The 15,075-nt window shown below is 36.0% G+C and overlaps 1 protein-coding gene across 1 annotated transcript in view; it reads right to left on the bottom strand.

Annotated features, from left to right (window-relative positions):
- Positions 1 to 14,517, bottom strand: part of LOC106883886 (tubulin alpha-1C chain) — a 58,260-nt gene extending 43,743 nt beyond the window's left edge. Inside the window, exon 1 of the mRNA XM_014935025.3 lies at positions 13,472 to 14,517. Within this exon, the coding sequence (XP_014790511.1) occupies positions 13,472 to 13,543 (72 nt within the window). The 5' untranslated portion in view covers positions 13,544 to 14,517. The remainder of the gene's footprint in view (positions 1 to 13,471) is intronic.
- Positions 14,518 to 15,075: the final 558 nt, after the last annotated feature.

The raw sequence follows: 15,075 nt of genomic DNA, 5'->3' as shown, positions 1-15,075 counted from the left end.
ATGTTTGTTCATGCAAAACATAGAATTATACAGAATATGGACTTGGCTATACAGTGTAAAAGAACTAACACTGCGAACTAACACGAACATCACTCGACTCCGAACTCTAGACGTTGAACTCACTCAAATCGTTACTATTTATACTTTACTCGGACCAGTCTATCTCTTGCAAGGGGGCGTCGTAACTCTCATCACAACAATCTATTTCCTCCCGACTTTGCTTTTCTTCTCTCTCTCCTTTCCCCCCAAACACCAAAACAATATACTCCTCTCCCCAAACACCAAAACAATATACTCCTCTTCTAAACAAAACAAAAGAACATTCGATTCATATAAATGAACGACGAAACGTTCTGTTTTTACCATTTTGATTTTTATTTTGTCTTGAGTTCGAAAACGAACGAATGTGCTAATAAAAGATTATCCAAAATTCTGACTGCTTCCTTTTTCTTAATATTCAATATCTGTACACCACTTCAAACACTCTATACATACATACATACATACATACACACACGCACCCCCACACCTACACACACACACACACACACACACACACACACACACACACACACACACACACACACACAAATTATAGAAAATTCCAAGCAAAATTTATTATCATGTCCACTTCAAGTTTATGTAGTACCAAAACGTCGTCTTTTATGATTTGTTTATTTGAATACAAATAAAATATACAAGCTGGCAGAAACTTTAGTACGCCGGGCGAAATGCTTAGCGGTATGTCGTATGTCTTTACGTTCTGAATTCAAATTCCGCCGAGGTCGACTTTGCCTTTCAACCTTTCGGGATCGATAAATTAAGTACCAGTTGCGTACTGGGGTCGATCTAATCAACTGGTCCCCCCCCACAAAATTTCGGGCCTTGTGCCTAGAATAGAAAAGAATATAGAAATATTTAATTACGACAATTCCTTAATTACCAGATTCTTTGACAAGATGATTGATTGGCCCTCATGATTTTCAATCTGTAATTCCAAGACAGTCTGTAATTCCATTTAGTTAGCTGAACTCTGCATGACACGTAATGAAGTAGTCATCTTTTATATCCAGTTGCTTTGCTTTGAAATACGAATCCTTGTTGAATTTATTCAGTCTCTTTCGTTGATGTTCATTGGTCTGCTAATCCGACTAGTGCAACACTCCATACAACTCACTTTCATTATAAATCTCCTTCTCTCGCTCACATTTTCTCTCTTTGTCACTCTAATCAATATAATAAATACCTCATCCTTCGATTGCTTCTCATTTTGATCTTCCTGTTGTCACTCTTCTCGTTAGCGTGACAAAATGAACAGGCAAAAAAAGGTGGCACGTGTGTGTGTGTGTGTGTGTGTGTGTGTATGTGTGTGTGTGTGTGTGTGTGTGTGTGTGTGTGTGTGTGTTTGTGGCACGCGTGTATATATGTAAGTTCTTCGACAACCACAGAACGATGAATTTAGTTTCACACTGAAAGAAGTACAATATGATCGACAAAACTCTTGAAGGCAGTGCTCCACTGTAACCACAGTAAATGACTGAAACCAACAATGGAAAATAGTATATTAAATTATTCTAATTATTTTTTATATTAAAAATGCAGACAATACTCTCGTATTCAACTTAATCATTCGAATCCTATTAACAACGCCTTTTGATTTCTTATTTAGGTACCTAGTCAGATGTGGTTACAGAAGAAGAATATATTGTAGGACACCATGCCTTTCTCAAGAACATTAAAGAAGTGAAGTGAAACAAGCTTCAACCGAGAAGCAAAGCTGAGATGCGAACTCGACTTGATGAGAGCTTTTATTTTGCTTGACTAACTCTCGCTCACCCACTAACCCTATGTCTGGTCTTCTGCACATTTTCTCCCTTTACCTTCGTACTCACTGACTTCATTTCATACCTTCTGTAATTCTCTCTTCCGAATCCCTACCCAAGACTGTATGTGCTCAGTGCCTGTAGTCTCACAGGGTACTTATATTTTTTTATTTGATAGTTATCGTAAAAATCTCTTGTAATATTCCAGCTGTTAAACTCTCGGAGAACCTCACAGACTATAGACGATGAGCTTCATCACTGGATCAACAGACTATACAAAACAATGAGTCAGTAACATCTATTTACGTTTCAGAACAAAACATAATAGTTAGTTTTCAGATAAATATCATGTTCTTGTTTGTAGAAAGTAATTAAAATAAATTTCACTTTGAAAAATGTTATTATAGTTAAGAAAAATTCCGATCTTATCATTAGATTTGTGCGAACGCAATTAGTTCGTCACAACTGGATAAAAGTAATAAAGCATCCAATGATATGACATGTGGATAGATAAGGCACTTTTAAGAAAAGCTTTGCTCTAATTCAGCTTATGTATTGCAACAATGTCGATAGATTTCCCAGGAATAATCTCTGTTAAGTCTTTGAAAGCATTAGATTCAATACTCCGAATAAAACTCATTAAAGAATTTTAAAAAAATTGAGAAATCAACTAAATTATCGCTCTTTAATATCTTGACGACTTAATTCAAACAAAAAAGAAGCTAATTAGTTTTCAAGAATAGCAAAATGGATACCAGAGAATTTCCAAAATTGTAGTTAATTAACTTTGCATATACATTGTAGTGTATGTATGTGTGTGTGTGTGTGTGTGTGTGTGTGTGTGTGTGTGTGTGTGCGCGCGTGCTAGTGCGTGTATATGCGTGTGAATATGCGTTTATGTGTGTATGCGCATAGGTGCATGTGTGTCTGAAAATATGGCATATTTGTATGTATTTGCAGAGAGAGAGAGAGAGAGAGAGAGAGAGAGAGAGAGAGAGAGGAGATAGAGAGAGAGAGAGAGTGTGTGTGAGAGAGAGATGGGAGAAAGAGAGGTGAGATGAAATGAGATGAGATTTTAATAGTTAAGTACTAGAAGTGGGGAGATGAAACACTTTTAGGAGTAAGAGGATGTTATCAAGAAAATCATTTTGTATATATGTGGCATGTGCTCAGGTAATGTTTCGAGGGTAAAAGTAGTTTTAAGTTATAGGACTGAATTTGGTAAGAAATGTTAAGAACCGTTTTGATGTAACAATCGACATTGCTTAAGTAGAATTGAATGAGTAAGAGTGACAAGTTAAATATTGCCAGAGTAAAATAAGGCGTTTTATAATACTGGAGTAATGGAATCTAATATTTAACACCTAATTTTTATATAAAAATACTCTGATAAATATAATAGTACATTTAGCAAAAATGAGTCACAAAGGAAAATTACTCAGAAACCCTCTCCGCATGAAAAATGTAATTAAGATAGTATCAGCATATTTAAGGCAATGAACATCAAAAGACTAGTTAAAATTTGGTTAGCAGTATTACATATAATACTAAGTTTGACACATAGTTCTGATGACAGTATCACTGTCACCGACTCATGAAGTAGCCTGCACAATGTCTTCAATGGATTAGTCCATTAAATTGTCCGATATTGCAACTCTTGGAAAATAATGAAATGGCGATGGATGCTGAATGTAGTCTATCATTTGTCTGAATATAATTATTCTATTTCTGATTGTCGCTACGTGAATTATGCTACCTACATACCCATTTTTCTATTGAGAGTATATCTACACCATCTGTATCCGAGTCATTATTCAGCACTAAAAAAACACAACAATAACCTCCAAATAAAAGAACTTGTATTAATATTTCTAGTGTGTGAGACATCTAGTTGAAGTACCCTTCCATTTTACTTCGTGTGTTGTAGAGGGCTCGAGGAACAGAAGATACTGCGAATTAGGGTGATATTGTATGAAAAACCATGCTAAAACAATGGCCGAATGATTCTATACGTAGAGGTGTTGTAAGAGGAGCCAATAGGGACAGGGTTGCATCTCTTGGGCGTCGGTGAGAATGGGTGCAAGATTTCCTCTGGCTTGTGTTGCCTGTTAAATAATATAGGAACACCAACAGTGTATTTGCACCTTGGGTGCTGTGGAACTTTATTACGGAAGAAACTACGACCGACGGTAGGTTGGATGCAAAGGTTAGTATCTTGGAGGTCAGTATGTTAAGCAGAGATACGAGTGGGTGAAGATACTAATTGATATAGGCAGTTTGGGATGAAAAAGATTTTGATCTTGAGAAAGAGGAAGAGCTAGAAAGTCTTATATGCATTGGAATCACCTAGGATGTTGATTTCCAAGAGTTGGACAATAATAATTTTATATTTCGGTGGGATTGTTCTATCTTCGCAAAACACTCAATTCAGTGTTATTTTGTTCGAATACCTACAATTTTTTTCTCGTACCTTAGAACACATAAGGCCGGTTACCCAGTTTCCATGACATATAAATGACCGAGATCCCGATATTCCCCTGAACGAGACGCCGATACTTTGCAGAGTTCAAGGCCGACCATTTTGAGGGAAAGGGGCAAGTCAGTTACATCGACTTCAGTATTTGACTGGTACTTTAACTTATCGACCTCGAAGAGACGAAAGGCAAATTTGACCTCGGCGGGATTTGAACTCGGAACGTAAAGCACCAGAAGACATGTCGCAGAGCATTTTGTCCGGGGTATAGACAATTCTGCCAGCTATCCTCCCTTCTACGAATTTTAGATGTGTTGATATGGCACGATATATTTTAGCGAGAGAGTATTGACACAAAACTTCTATATATTAAGGAGAAAGCAAATGCGATGTTTAAACCTTTTGTCAATGGCAGTAGGGTGTATCTCATAGGCTCTCAACTATTTTTTGCCTATGAACCACTTTGGTTCCTTTTTAACTAGACTGGATCCCCATAGCCATTTGAAGTTTTAAAAATCTGATTATATTTTTATAATTAAATACATCAGGAATTATATATTAAAAGAAAAAAACTTACGATATTTTGGGTATTGTAGAACTATAACCAATCTATAGCACATAAATTTTAACAACAAAATTTTAATCTTATATGGATCCCCAATGGTCATGTGGACCCCAGTTGAAAGCCACTGGTGTAGCTGAAGTGAATAGCTTGAAACTGCGGAGCGGTCATTGTCTTCTACGAGTTCACCTTTTGCTATACGACGCTCACCATAAACGAAGATCAGTACTTAAATACAACACAGTGGCGTGTATCAACACAGAATGACGTGCATCAGCACATAATTCCAACTCGTCTTCATCTCTGTGTACAATATCTAAGACAAGTCCGGCTGATGTCATCAATCCATTCTCCAAGCTATATTCAATGGAGGAACTCGTTACTGCACATAAGTAAAACCCTTCGGATATAATGTGTATCCAGAGCTACGTTATGTCATGTATCTTTTACTTTCTAAGACAGTAGTGTATAATTTGAAGAAGTTTTTACTGTTATTTCTTGTAGGTCCGATTGCTGGCCTTTCAAAGTGAATAAAGGTAGAATCGAAGTGAATGTAAATATATACAGGCATATGTGCCTGAGTAAAATATTGAACATATACAACACATTTACACACACACACACAGACACACACACACACACACACACACACACACACACACACACACACACACACACACACACACACACACACACACACACACACACAGAGGGTAAGTTTTCAGTTTTTGCCTGCAAAATCCACTCACAAGGCTTTAATGGGTCCGAGGCTATAGCACAAGGCACGAGGTGCTACACAGTGGGACTGAACCCGGAATCATGTGGTTGGGAAGTAAGCTTCTTACCACACACTCACGCCTGCGCCTATATATATATAAAGTAAGATAAGGCCGAGAGCGTGCTTCTTTTTCGGATTTATGTTTTACCGACGACATATATATATATATATATATATATATATATATATATATATATATATATATATATATATATATATATATATATATATATATACATACATATATATATATATATATATATATATATATATATATATATACATATGTATGTATATATGTATATATATCTATAAGATTATGAAGTCTTACTCGAATAAATTTATATATATATATATATATATATAAATGCTTTGAAAACTTTATCACGTATAAAAATAGGAAAGTATTTACATTTTTATCAAAATATGCATATTTTGATAAAAATGTAAAAAACTTTCTTACTTTTATCCATGATAAAATTCTCAGATTATTTTCTTTTTGTTTTCTAATACATACGCACACACACACACACACATACACACACTATATATATATATATATATATATATATATATATAAGATTGTATATGTAAACGGCAGAAATAAAAATACTTCAGTTTAAGAAAAACATTGCAGAGGACAATAAATTGAAGTACCTAATTTGAGAAAGGGAGGGAGAGAGAGAGAGGGAGAGGGAGAGAGAGAGAGAGAGAGAGAGAGAGAGAGAGAGAGAGAGAGAGAGAGAGAGAGAGAGAGAAAGGATATATATATATATATATATATATATATGTATAGAGAGAGAGAGAGAGAGATTGGTTGGTCACCTAGCAAGCGATAGATAAGTGGTTCTAACCCATTAGTGGGTCTGTTTCTCCTTTTTCTATATGAAATCGGTATTTACAATTTCTAACACCATGCTCACAGATATACACAGTTAATTCGTTTTATAATATTCAAACTTTACACTATAATACACATTGTAATAGTGTAAAGGTTGAATGCGTATATGTTTCTGCATGCCGGTGTTTGGTGCCATCATCGTCGTCATCGTCACCACCACCACCACCACCACCACCACCACCACCACCACCACCGCCGCCGCCGCCGCCGCCACCACCACCAAATTGCATTGCTGTGCTTCATTACCTTGCAATGCTGAACTTCAACTAAACATAAGCAACTGACGTTATTTTGTGTGGAAGAGAATTATTTCTAACATTCTAACACACTTCAGAGACAAGTGAAGCAGTTGCAAAAGATCCTGATCACTCATCAAAGAAATAAAATACTGAAGGCTTAGCTATGTAGTTAAGAAATTATAATTCTCCAATATCTCCTCCTATAAAGATGCAAATATATTCAGCTGGATGAGAATATTAATGGCCTCTCTCATCGATTTCGACGTTTGAGCGTTCAATTGCTTGTTGAAATGGACAGCCTGCTCGTTGAATTTGTGTGCGAAGTGACTGAGTATTCTACAGACATGTGTACACTTAATATATTTCTTAGGTAGAATCAGCGTGACACAAATGTGACAATGCTAGACCTTCACATAACAAGGTACAGGCCACCCAACAATAGACTCCTTTTAAAACAGGAATAATTCATCAATGTAGGCTGTGGTAGAGCTGCGCTGTAAAATTGACGAAGCGTTTACTAATGTGCAGTAACGAGTTCCTCCGTTGAATATAGCTTGAAGAATGGATTGATGACATCAGCCGGACTTGTCTTAGATATTGTATACAGAGATGAAGTCTCCCAGGATTTCCTTACAACTCAACCAAGTTAATATAGAATGAATTATAAAAGCTAAGGTTAATAAAATGATATGAAAGAAATTAAATAAACAAAAAAATATGTACGGTGTACTTGAGAAAAATAGATTATGTTAGCAATTTAAACAAAATAACAGATTATTGAACGAACAGATACGGTAATTTTTTTAAATATCACTTAAAGTAGAATGTTTTTAGATGTCATAAATAACATATTTATGAATGAACAAACTTCTAATAATTTAAATAGAATGCATAATAAAGATCATTAGCAGCATTTGGGAAAGTTTCTCTTTTCGGTTTGATATTGTTGCCTATAATATCACTTAACATTGAAAAAAATATATATATATATCAATTAACTTTACATACTTAGAAGATATGATTGTATACTATGTATACAATCATATAAAAACTCTAGTGCAAAATGTTGTGATTATGAAAAATACGATCCAACCCATGACTTCCGTAGCAATTTAGTAACATAAACTTGTCTAGTTTGCTTCATATCATCTTTCTCTTTAGGCTCTGTCTACATGTAGAATGCATGGAGCAAATAAACCTAGTGGAGCCCATCTCCTCTTCATGCTACACTGACATGAGGAACTCATCATTGTACAGGTCATAAAAATTAGCCTCCTAATCTGTTTGATGTTGCATCTGTTAAGAATGAATGTATTTTTAATCTACTGCTAACAATGCATTTTTTCCCCTTTTGGTTAATGTACCGAAGACATATGAGACAAAAGGTGTATTCTTCCTACAGCTATTGTTCTGACTATTCTTGCAGTTTGCTAATTCAAAACGAGGCGCTTGCCGTTCACTTTAGTCAGCTTTACTGATGTTGTATTCTCAAAACTGAAACTAACTACATTATATAATTAACTTTGCCATGTTTTGAAAAGAAGTTAAATTAAATTATTTATTAATTCACTATAAGACTTTATTTGTAGCCTAAAAATGGAATGTGGGAGTACTAGCAAAATATTTTAATATCATCGCAAGAATGAAACGATCACAGCAAATCTTAAGTACTGAACATTTACTTTTTATATTTCTCTTGGTCTAAGTTGAAACGTAAAATAAAATAATAAAAAAAAAAAATAAAATGAAATACTTGAGTAAGATTGAAGATTGGATGTTTGAAAATACTGAAGTTTCTCAATCTCATCCTCTTTGATATCTTTTAGATATACGTTCTTTTAAAAGATACTATTAATATGTATGTGTGTGTTTGTGTTTGTGTGTGCATGTATGTATTTATGTATGTTTATATATATATATATATATATATATATATATATATATATATATATATATACACTCACACATCATACAAAATAATATACAAATATTTATGAATCCCAGCAGTAGTTTGAGAAGAACGCTCACTATTGATAACTGCTTTGAAGATAAAGCCATGGTTCTAGCAATGAGTGGAAGGGAGTCTTGACAGGACCGTTTGAACTGCTAGAAACAGTAACCCATCTCCCCCAAAGCTCATCCTACTGTCTTTAAAATCATGTAGAACATATTGGATAATGTATTCGTAGATACACTTCCTGAAAAGAAAAGAAACCTGGCGGGAGTGCCTTTGATCCTAGATGAGTGATCATTTCTAAACCAGGGCTTAATAATAATAACATATTAACAACATAGATATACATACTTACTATACTTATCATCTTTCGTTATAAATTATCAAATACTATTAAATTTCAAATATGTTTCGGTTCGAAAAGTGACAATAATTCACTAGTAACAAATATGTCTGCCGTTTTCTCACATAAATATAAAAACTTTCTTCTTTAGTCAAGAGAGAAAGCAGTACCCATGATTCTTCATAAGGCTTCTGAGATTGGTGGGAGGGAAGAAAATATCCGCAAACCGAAGAGCTGGCCCCAAAGCGTGCAACAAAGTGGAATCTTCCGCTAAAGAATCTTTAGCAGGCGACGGATGACGGCCCCCACTACCAAGTGGGCCATTTCGAGATTTGTATTCAAACACAAAGAGCTGGAACAAATACCACCATTCTACATCCTTGGATTGGTATGATATTTTTTTTCTTTTGTCGACCCCGAAAGGATGGTGATAATAGCATATATATTATAGGCTCCTTGGTGTAGTCATCGGACTGTGGCCATGCTGGAGTAAAGCCTTGACGAGTTTAGTCGAATAAATCGACCCAGTAGTTTATTTTAAAATTTGGTACATATTACATCGGTTTCTAATTTTGCCCAACCGCTAGAATACGGGGACGTAAACAAAGCAACACCGGTTATCGAGCGGTGTGAGGAGAGCAAACACAGACACAAAGACACACACACGTATATGTATATATGTATATATAATATTCGTATATACATATATATATATATATATATATATATATATATATATATATATATATATATATATGAATATATATGTGTGTTTGTATGCATGTATATGTGTATGTATGTATGCATGCACATATATATATATATATGTGTGTGTGTGTGTGTATGGATGTGTGTCTCTTTAAGAGTGTAAGCATGTGTCTTTGTGGTTGTGTTTGTCCCGACGAACACTTGACAACTGGTGTTGTTTGTTTTACGTCTCAGTAACCAAGCGATTTGGCAAAAGAGACCGATAGAATAAACACCAGATTTTAAAGATGGTACTGGGGTCGACTTATTCGACCAACACTGTAAGTCGATTCTCCAGCATGGCTGCAGTCCATTGACTGAAACAAGTAGAATTGCATGCAAATACGCCCGAACGCATGCGTACACACACACACACACACACACACACACACACACACACAAAACCATCGAAAGATGCTAGAATTTCAAGCTCAGACATAAGTTGACTGTATTCTACAATGCTACTCAAATTTTGGTTCCCTGATTGTTTCATTGTCTTACACTTCGACAACCGTTCATATCCACTCGTAACTACAAGTAGACAGCGTAAAATCATTTAAATCCTTAGGCTTTAACTTTTGCTTTTAATTTTGAAAGTTGTTTTTTTAAATTTAATTATTTTACTGCAGAATGCCAGCATTCTTTACAAATATTTTACATATTTCACATGCTGTTTGTTGAATCTTTACACGTAAATGCACTTGCAAAAACATATACATACACACACGCATGCTCTCTTCTTCATACACGAACCAGCAAAGAAGACTTCATGCCGTCAGTCGTTCGACACGCTAGAAATAGTTGGCAAATCTTTCTCAAAGCTCCGGCTGATCTAAACCTTAAGCGACACCCTATTTCTGTCTTAGAAAAGAACATAACGGAATAACTTTGATCATAGACCTGCTCGATCAGAACTGATCCGAGGCTAATCATCATCATCATCATCAGCAGCAGCAGCAGCAGCAGCAGCAGCAGCAGCAGCAGCAGCAACAGCAGCAGCAGCAGCAGCAGCAGCAGCAATAACAGCACCACCACAACCACCACACACCTGTGCACACACAAACAGACATGCACACACAGACGTCTCACTTCCTTACTCCCACACACAATTTACGTACAAATTTCTGTCGGTCCAAGTGCTTGTTACAAACATATTTATTCACAAATAAATAACTACATAGATATTATTCATTGTTGCATAAATACCATTTACGTTTCGTCACACATGTATGCATACATATATTAGTATTACACATGCACATATACATTACATACATATACGGGGACACACACATACACACGCGCGCGCGCGCGTGTATCGTCCGTGGATCATATATCCGAAAAGCTATGGGCCCGGGAACAGAGGGTGCGCTTGCACCCCCTAAAATGTTTGTGGTGTGTAAAATCAAAATTTGCACCTCTACTTACTTTTCTGAGATTTAGAAAACAGTGAGTAAAAAGTGATCTGTAAAACGTACTTTGAATTAGGTTTCTTCTCAAAGAACAAAGGACATAAATAAATAAAACAAAATATATGACCTTATTTATAAAACATTTTGGGTCTGGGTTTGCACCCCCTAAGCAAATTTCGTTCCCGAGCTAGAGCACTCTAAATAATAGAGCAGTAATGTATTTACATGCGGTTAAATATGTGTGTGTGTGTGTGTGTGTGTGTGTGTGTGTGTGTGTGTGTGTGTGTGTGTGTGTGTAATATATGTATACACACACATGCATATCTATAACCAAAAGCATGCAGATATTTAATATACTCATTACATACACGAAAGTTTGTAAATAATTGGAATGTTTATAAATAAATGAATTTAAGTACAAATAAATATATAGTAATTCTGTGCATACATGAGACAGATTAAATGCTTGATCCCGTCAGGATCGGAGACATCCACCAATGTGTGATCATTCTAGTTGTTGCTGTTGGTGGTCGCGGCGGTGATGTTTGACTTCAGTTTTGCTCAGACTACGGAGAAATGAGCAAAGGCGTTCCAGCCTGGATCATTCTGTATTCCTTCAAACAGTAGGATGCGATAGGTACGAGTATTTGGTTGTTATTACTGTCAAATAGAGCGTCTATCTAGCCGTTTCATAGTTGACCAACCAAGATGATTTCAGAGGTGAGAAGGGAAGATAGATTTACAGTGTTTGTGTGTGTAGAATACAGAGTGTCTCGAATACTGTAGGTCAACGGTACATTGTACTGAACGTGAAAGGACAGTCTCATAACCGTGCTTGAATCAGTGGATCATCGGTGATTGCTTCACGTCAACATAGCGAGTCAAGAACAAGTCTGTGGGACAAGAAATATTCCTCCTGAAGCTATAAACAATAGTTGAAGATCACAATTACGAGGAGAAGCTTAAGTGAAACATCTTAACAGCCAGAGACCAGAGGGAGAAAGTGGACACTATCAATTGATAGTAACCACGTTGGACTTGTTCATGACTAAAATATAAGATAAAGGTTTCAAATTTTGACTCCAGGTCAGCAGTTTTTGGAGGAAGGAGCAAGTCTATTACGTCGACTCCAGTACCCGGCTGGTTCTTATTTTATCAACCTCGACGGATAAAAGGCAAAGTCGATCACGGCTCAGAATGTAAAGACAGACGAAATGCCGCTAAGCATTTTGTACAGTCCTACCAGCTCACCGCCTTAGCTAAGTAGAAGACAATAAGAATGAAACCTTTAAAGAATTAAGTTTTAAATTCAAAACAAATATAAAATTAGGATAAATGAGGGAAGGGTAGAACATAGAAATGATGACAACACAATCCCCACCCACTGCTTTATACGAGCGCGCACACACTCATATATTTCTTGTCCCATATACATATGCATGTGAAAATGCGTGTGTATACACCCATCTCTGAATGTATGTTTGTGTTGGTTTTCTTTTAAAAATATCTCACCAATAGAGAATGAGCCGGTCTCTGAACTAGTAACAAAACTCTTTCAACGAAATTTAGACAACATAAACTAGGCTGTATGTATGTATGTATGTATGTATGTATGTATGTAAGTATGTATGTATGCGTGTATGAGTGTGTATATATGTGTGAATGTATATAGGTATGTGTGTGAGTATGCCTGTCATTGTCTGTGACTATTTGCATGTGTGCATATTTGTATATGTGCATATACTACTTGCATATGTGAACATACTCCAGATCAAACTTCTGGAATGTTTTACATATTTTGTATTGTTTGTTTGTGGGTATGTATCAACAACCGTTGTGACCGCAAAAGAACGTTTAAAACGCGTGTATGTGCGTGTGCGTGTACGCGTGTGCATGCACGAATGTGTGTGTGTGTGTGTGTGTGTGTGTGTATGTATGCGTGTATGCGTGTGTATATATATATATATATATATATATATATATATATATATATATATGTATGTATGTATATATATATATATACATATGTTTATATGATGTATGCGTGCATGTATATGACGTTGCACTGATGCAATTATTTTTATAGCACATTGGTAAATGCTTTATATCTGAGAGTACTTGCCATTATGTATAGGTATGCATATGTAACACACACACACACACACACATACACACACAAACACATACACTCACTCACACACACACGCACAGGTATAAAATTAATATAACGTTCACTTACTGTAAGCTTTTGCTGTGTGCTTGGGGCCGTGCCGCGTAATTGGTTATCGATCTGCGTTTTACCCTTGGTCATTTTTTTTTTTTATCTCTTCGGTCAACGTTAGTATTTTTGCGTGTCACGTGTGATTTGATATGCCTTCGATTTCGCTTATCTCAAAGTATGAAACTGTTCAAATATGTGCATGAGCGTGAGTGCATAAAGGTGATGATGAAATGTAAACACGTATATATAAAATATGTTGTATATTTTTCTATGATAGATAGAATAATGTTCGCAGAAGTTCGAGACCTGACTGCTTACTGATTAGTCTCACAAAACAACAAGCTTGTCGGCATAACAAGGGGAATGGTGGTGAAAAGAAATGAAGAATAAAAGAAAAGTGAGAAAAAAAGAAAGAAAGAAAGAAAGAAAGAAAGAAAGAGAGAATGAATGAAATATAGAAGTAATTATGGGAAGGGAAGAAGGATGTGGAAGGGTGTCGGGGGGCATCAAAAGTATGTGTGGGATTGCTGGTTGTTTTGTATAAGATTTTGTTGGTTGGATGGAGGGTATGTGTTTGTGGTGCACATACACAGACACATGTATGTATGTATGTATGTATGTATGTATGTATGTATGTATGTATGTATGTATGTATGTATGTGTGGAGGGGGAAAGAAAGAAAGAAAGAAAGAAAGAGAGAGAGAGAGAGAGAGAGAGAGAGATGGCTGTAAATATGTATGCAGAGATGTAAGATGGTATGTAGGTAAATAGATAGAAGTTAATGAAGTCGACAAAAGGAGATTTAGATAGATTGGTCGATAGACTGAGAGAAGACTAGATGGATAGACAGATAGACATACAGATAGATAGATCGAGAGATAGATAGAAAGATAGAAAGACAGACAGACAGATAGATAGATAGATAGCTAGATAGATAGATAGGGAGTGAGAATGAGATAATTGGTGGTGGGGGAATATAAAGGGAAGAATAATGAAGGCTGAAGGATGTTGGAAAGAGGAAGATAGGTTTTTAGGTATTTCGATGTGTTTTTTAGTAATGGTGTGACTTCTGTGACGACATCAGAATGTGATGCAACGCATCATCCAATTGCATTATTACCCCCTCTGCCCCTTTTCTCTCTATTCTCTGTCTCCACTTTACTTCCTTCCACCTGAAGCTGTTTGAGGAACCCTCACCGGCCTTTTAGCCCCACCCCACCGTCGTTCACCCTCTGTCTCCCACCCCTTAGAAACAGCAGCAGAACGCAATGGCAGCAACGGTGATGGTGTAGCAGCGGAGACGGCAGATGGTAAAGGTGATGATGTTAAGGAAGCCCTTTGAAAATGTAGAGATAGTTATTACACCCTGACAATCTTGAAACGAAAGGGAACAGACAAGCTGAAGGAGGAAACAAAAAAAAAAAAAAACGAAAAGAAAAAATATGAGAAGGTAAGAAGTGATGGTGGTGGTGGTGAGAAGACGAAAAAGAGAAACAAAACAAAACAAAACAAAACAAAAACAGTTTGCGAAAGTTATGAGAATGAAAGAAATTTAGTTCAGTCGGAAAAAAGGAACGAAGAAGAAAGACAATGAAAGAGGAACAGAATAAAATGTATAAGTT

The sequence above is a fragment of the Octopus bimaculoides genome, chromosome 1, assembly GCF_046866305.1.
Source record: "Octopus bimaculoides isolate indiv1 chromosome 1, ASM4686630v1, whole genome shotgun sequence".
NCBI lineage: Eukaryota > Metazoa > Mollusca > Cephalopoda > Octopoda > Octopodidae > Octopus > Octopus bimaculoides.
This window is presented reverse-complemented; position numbering and strand designations above follow the sequence as displayed.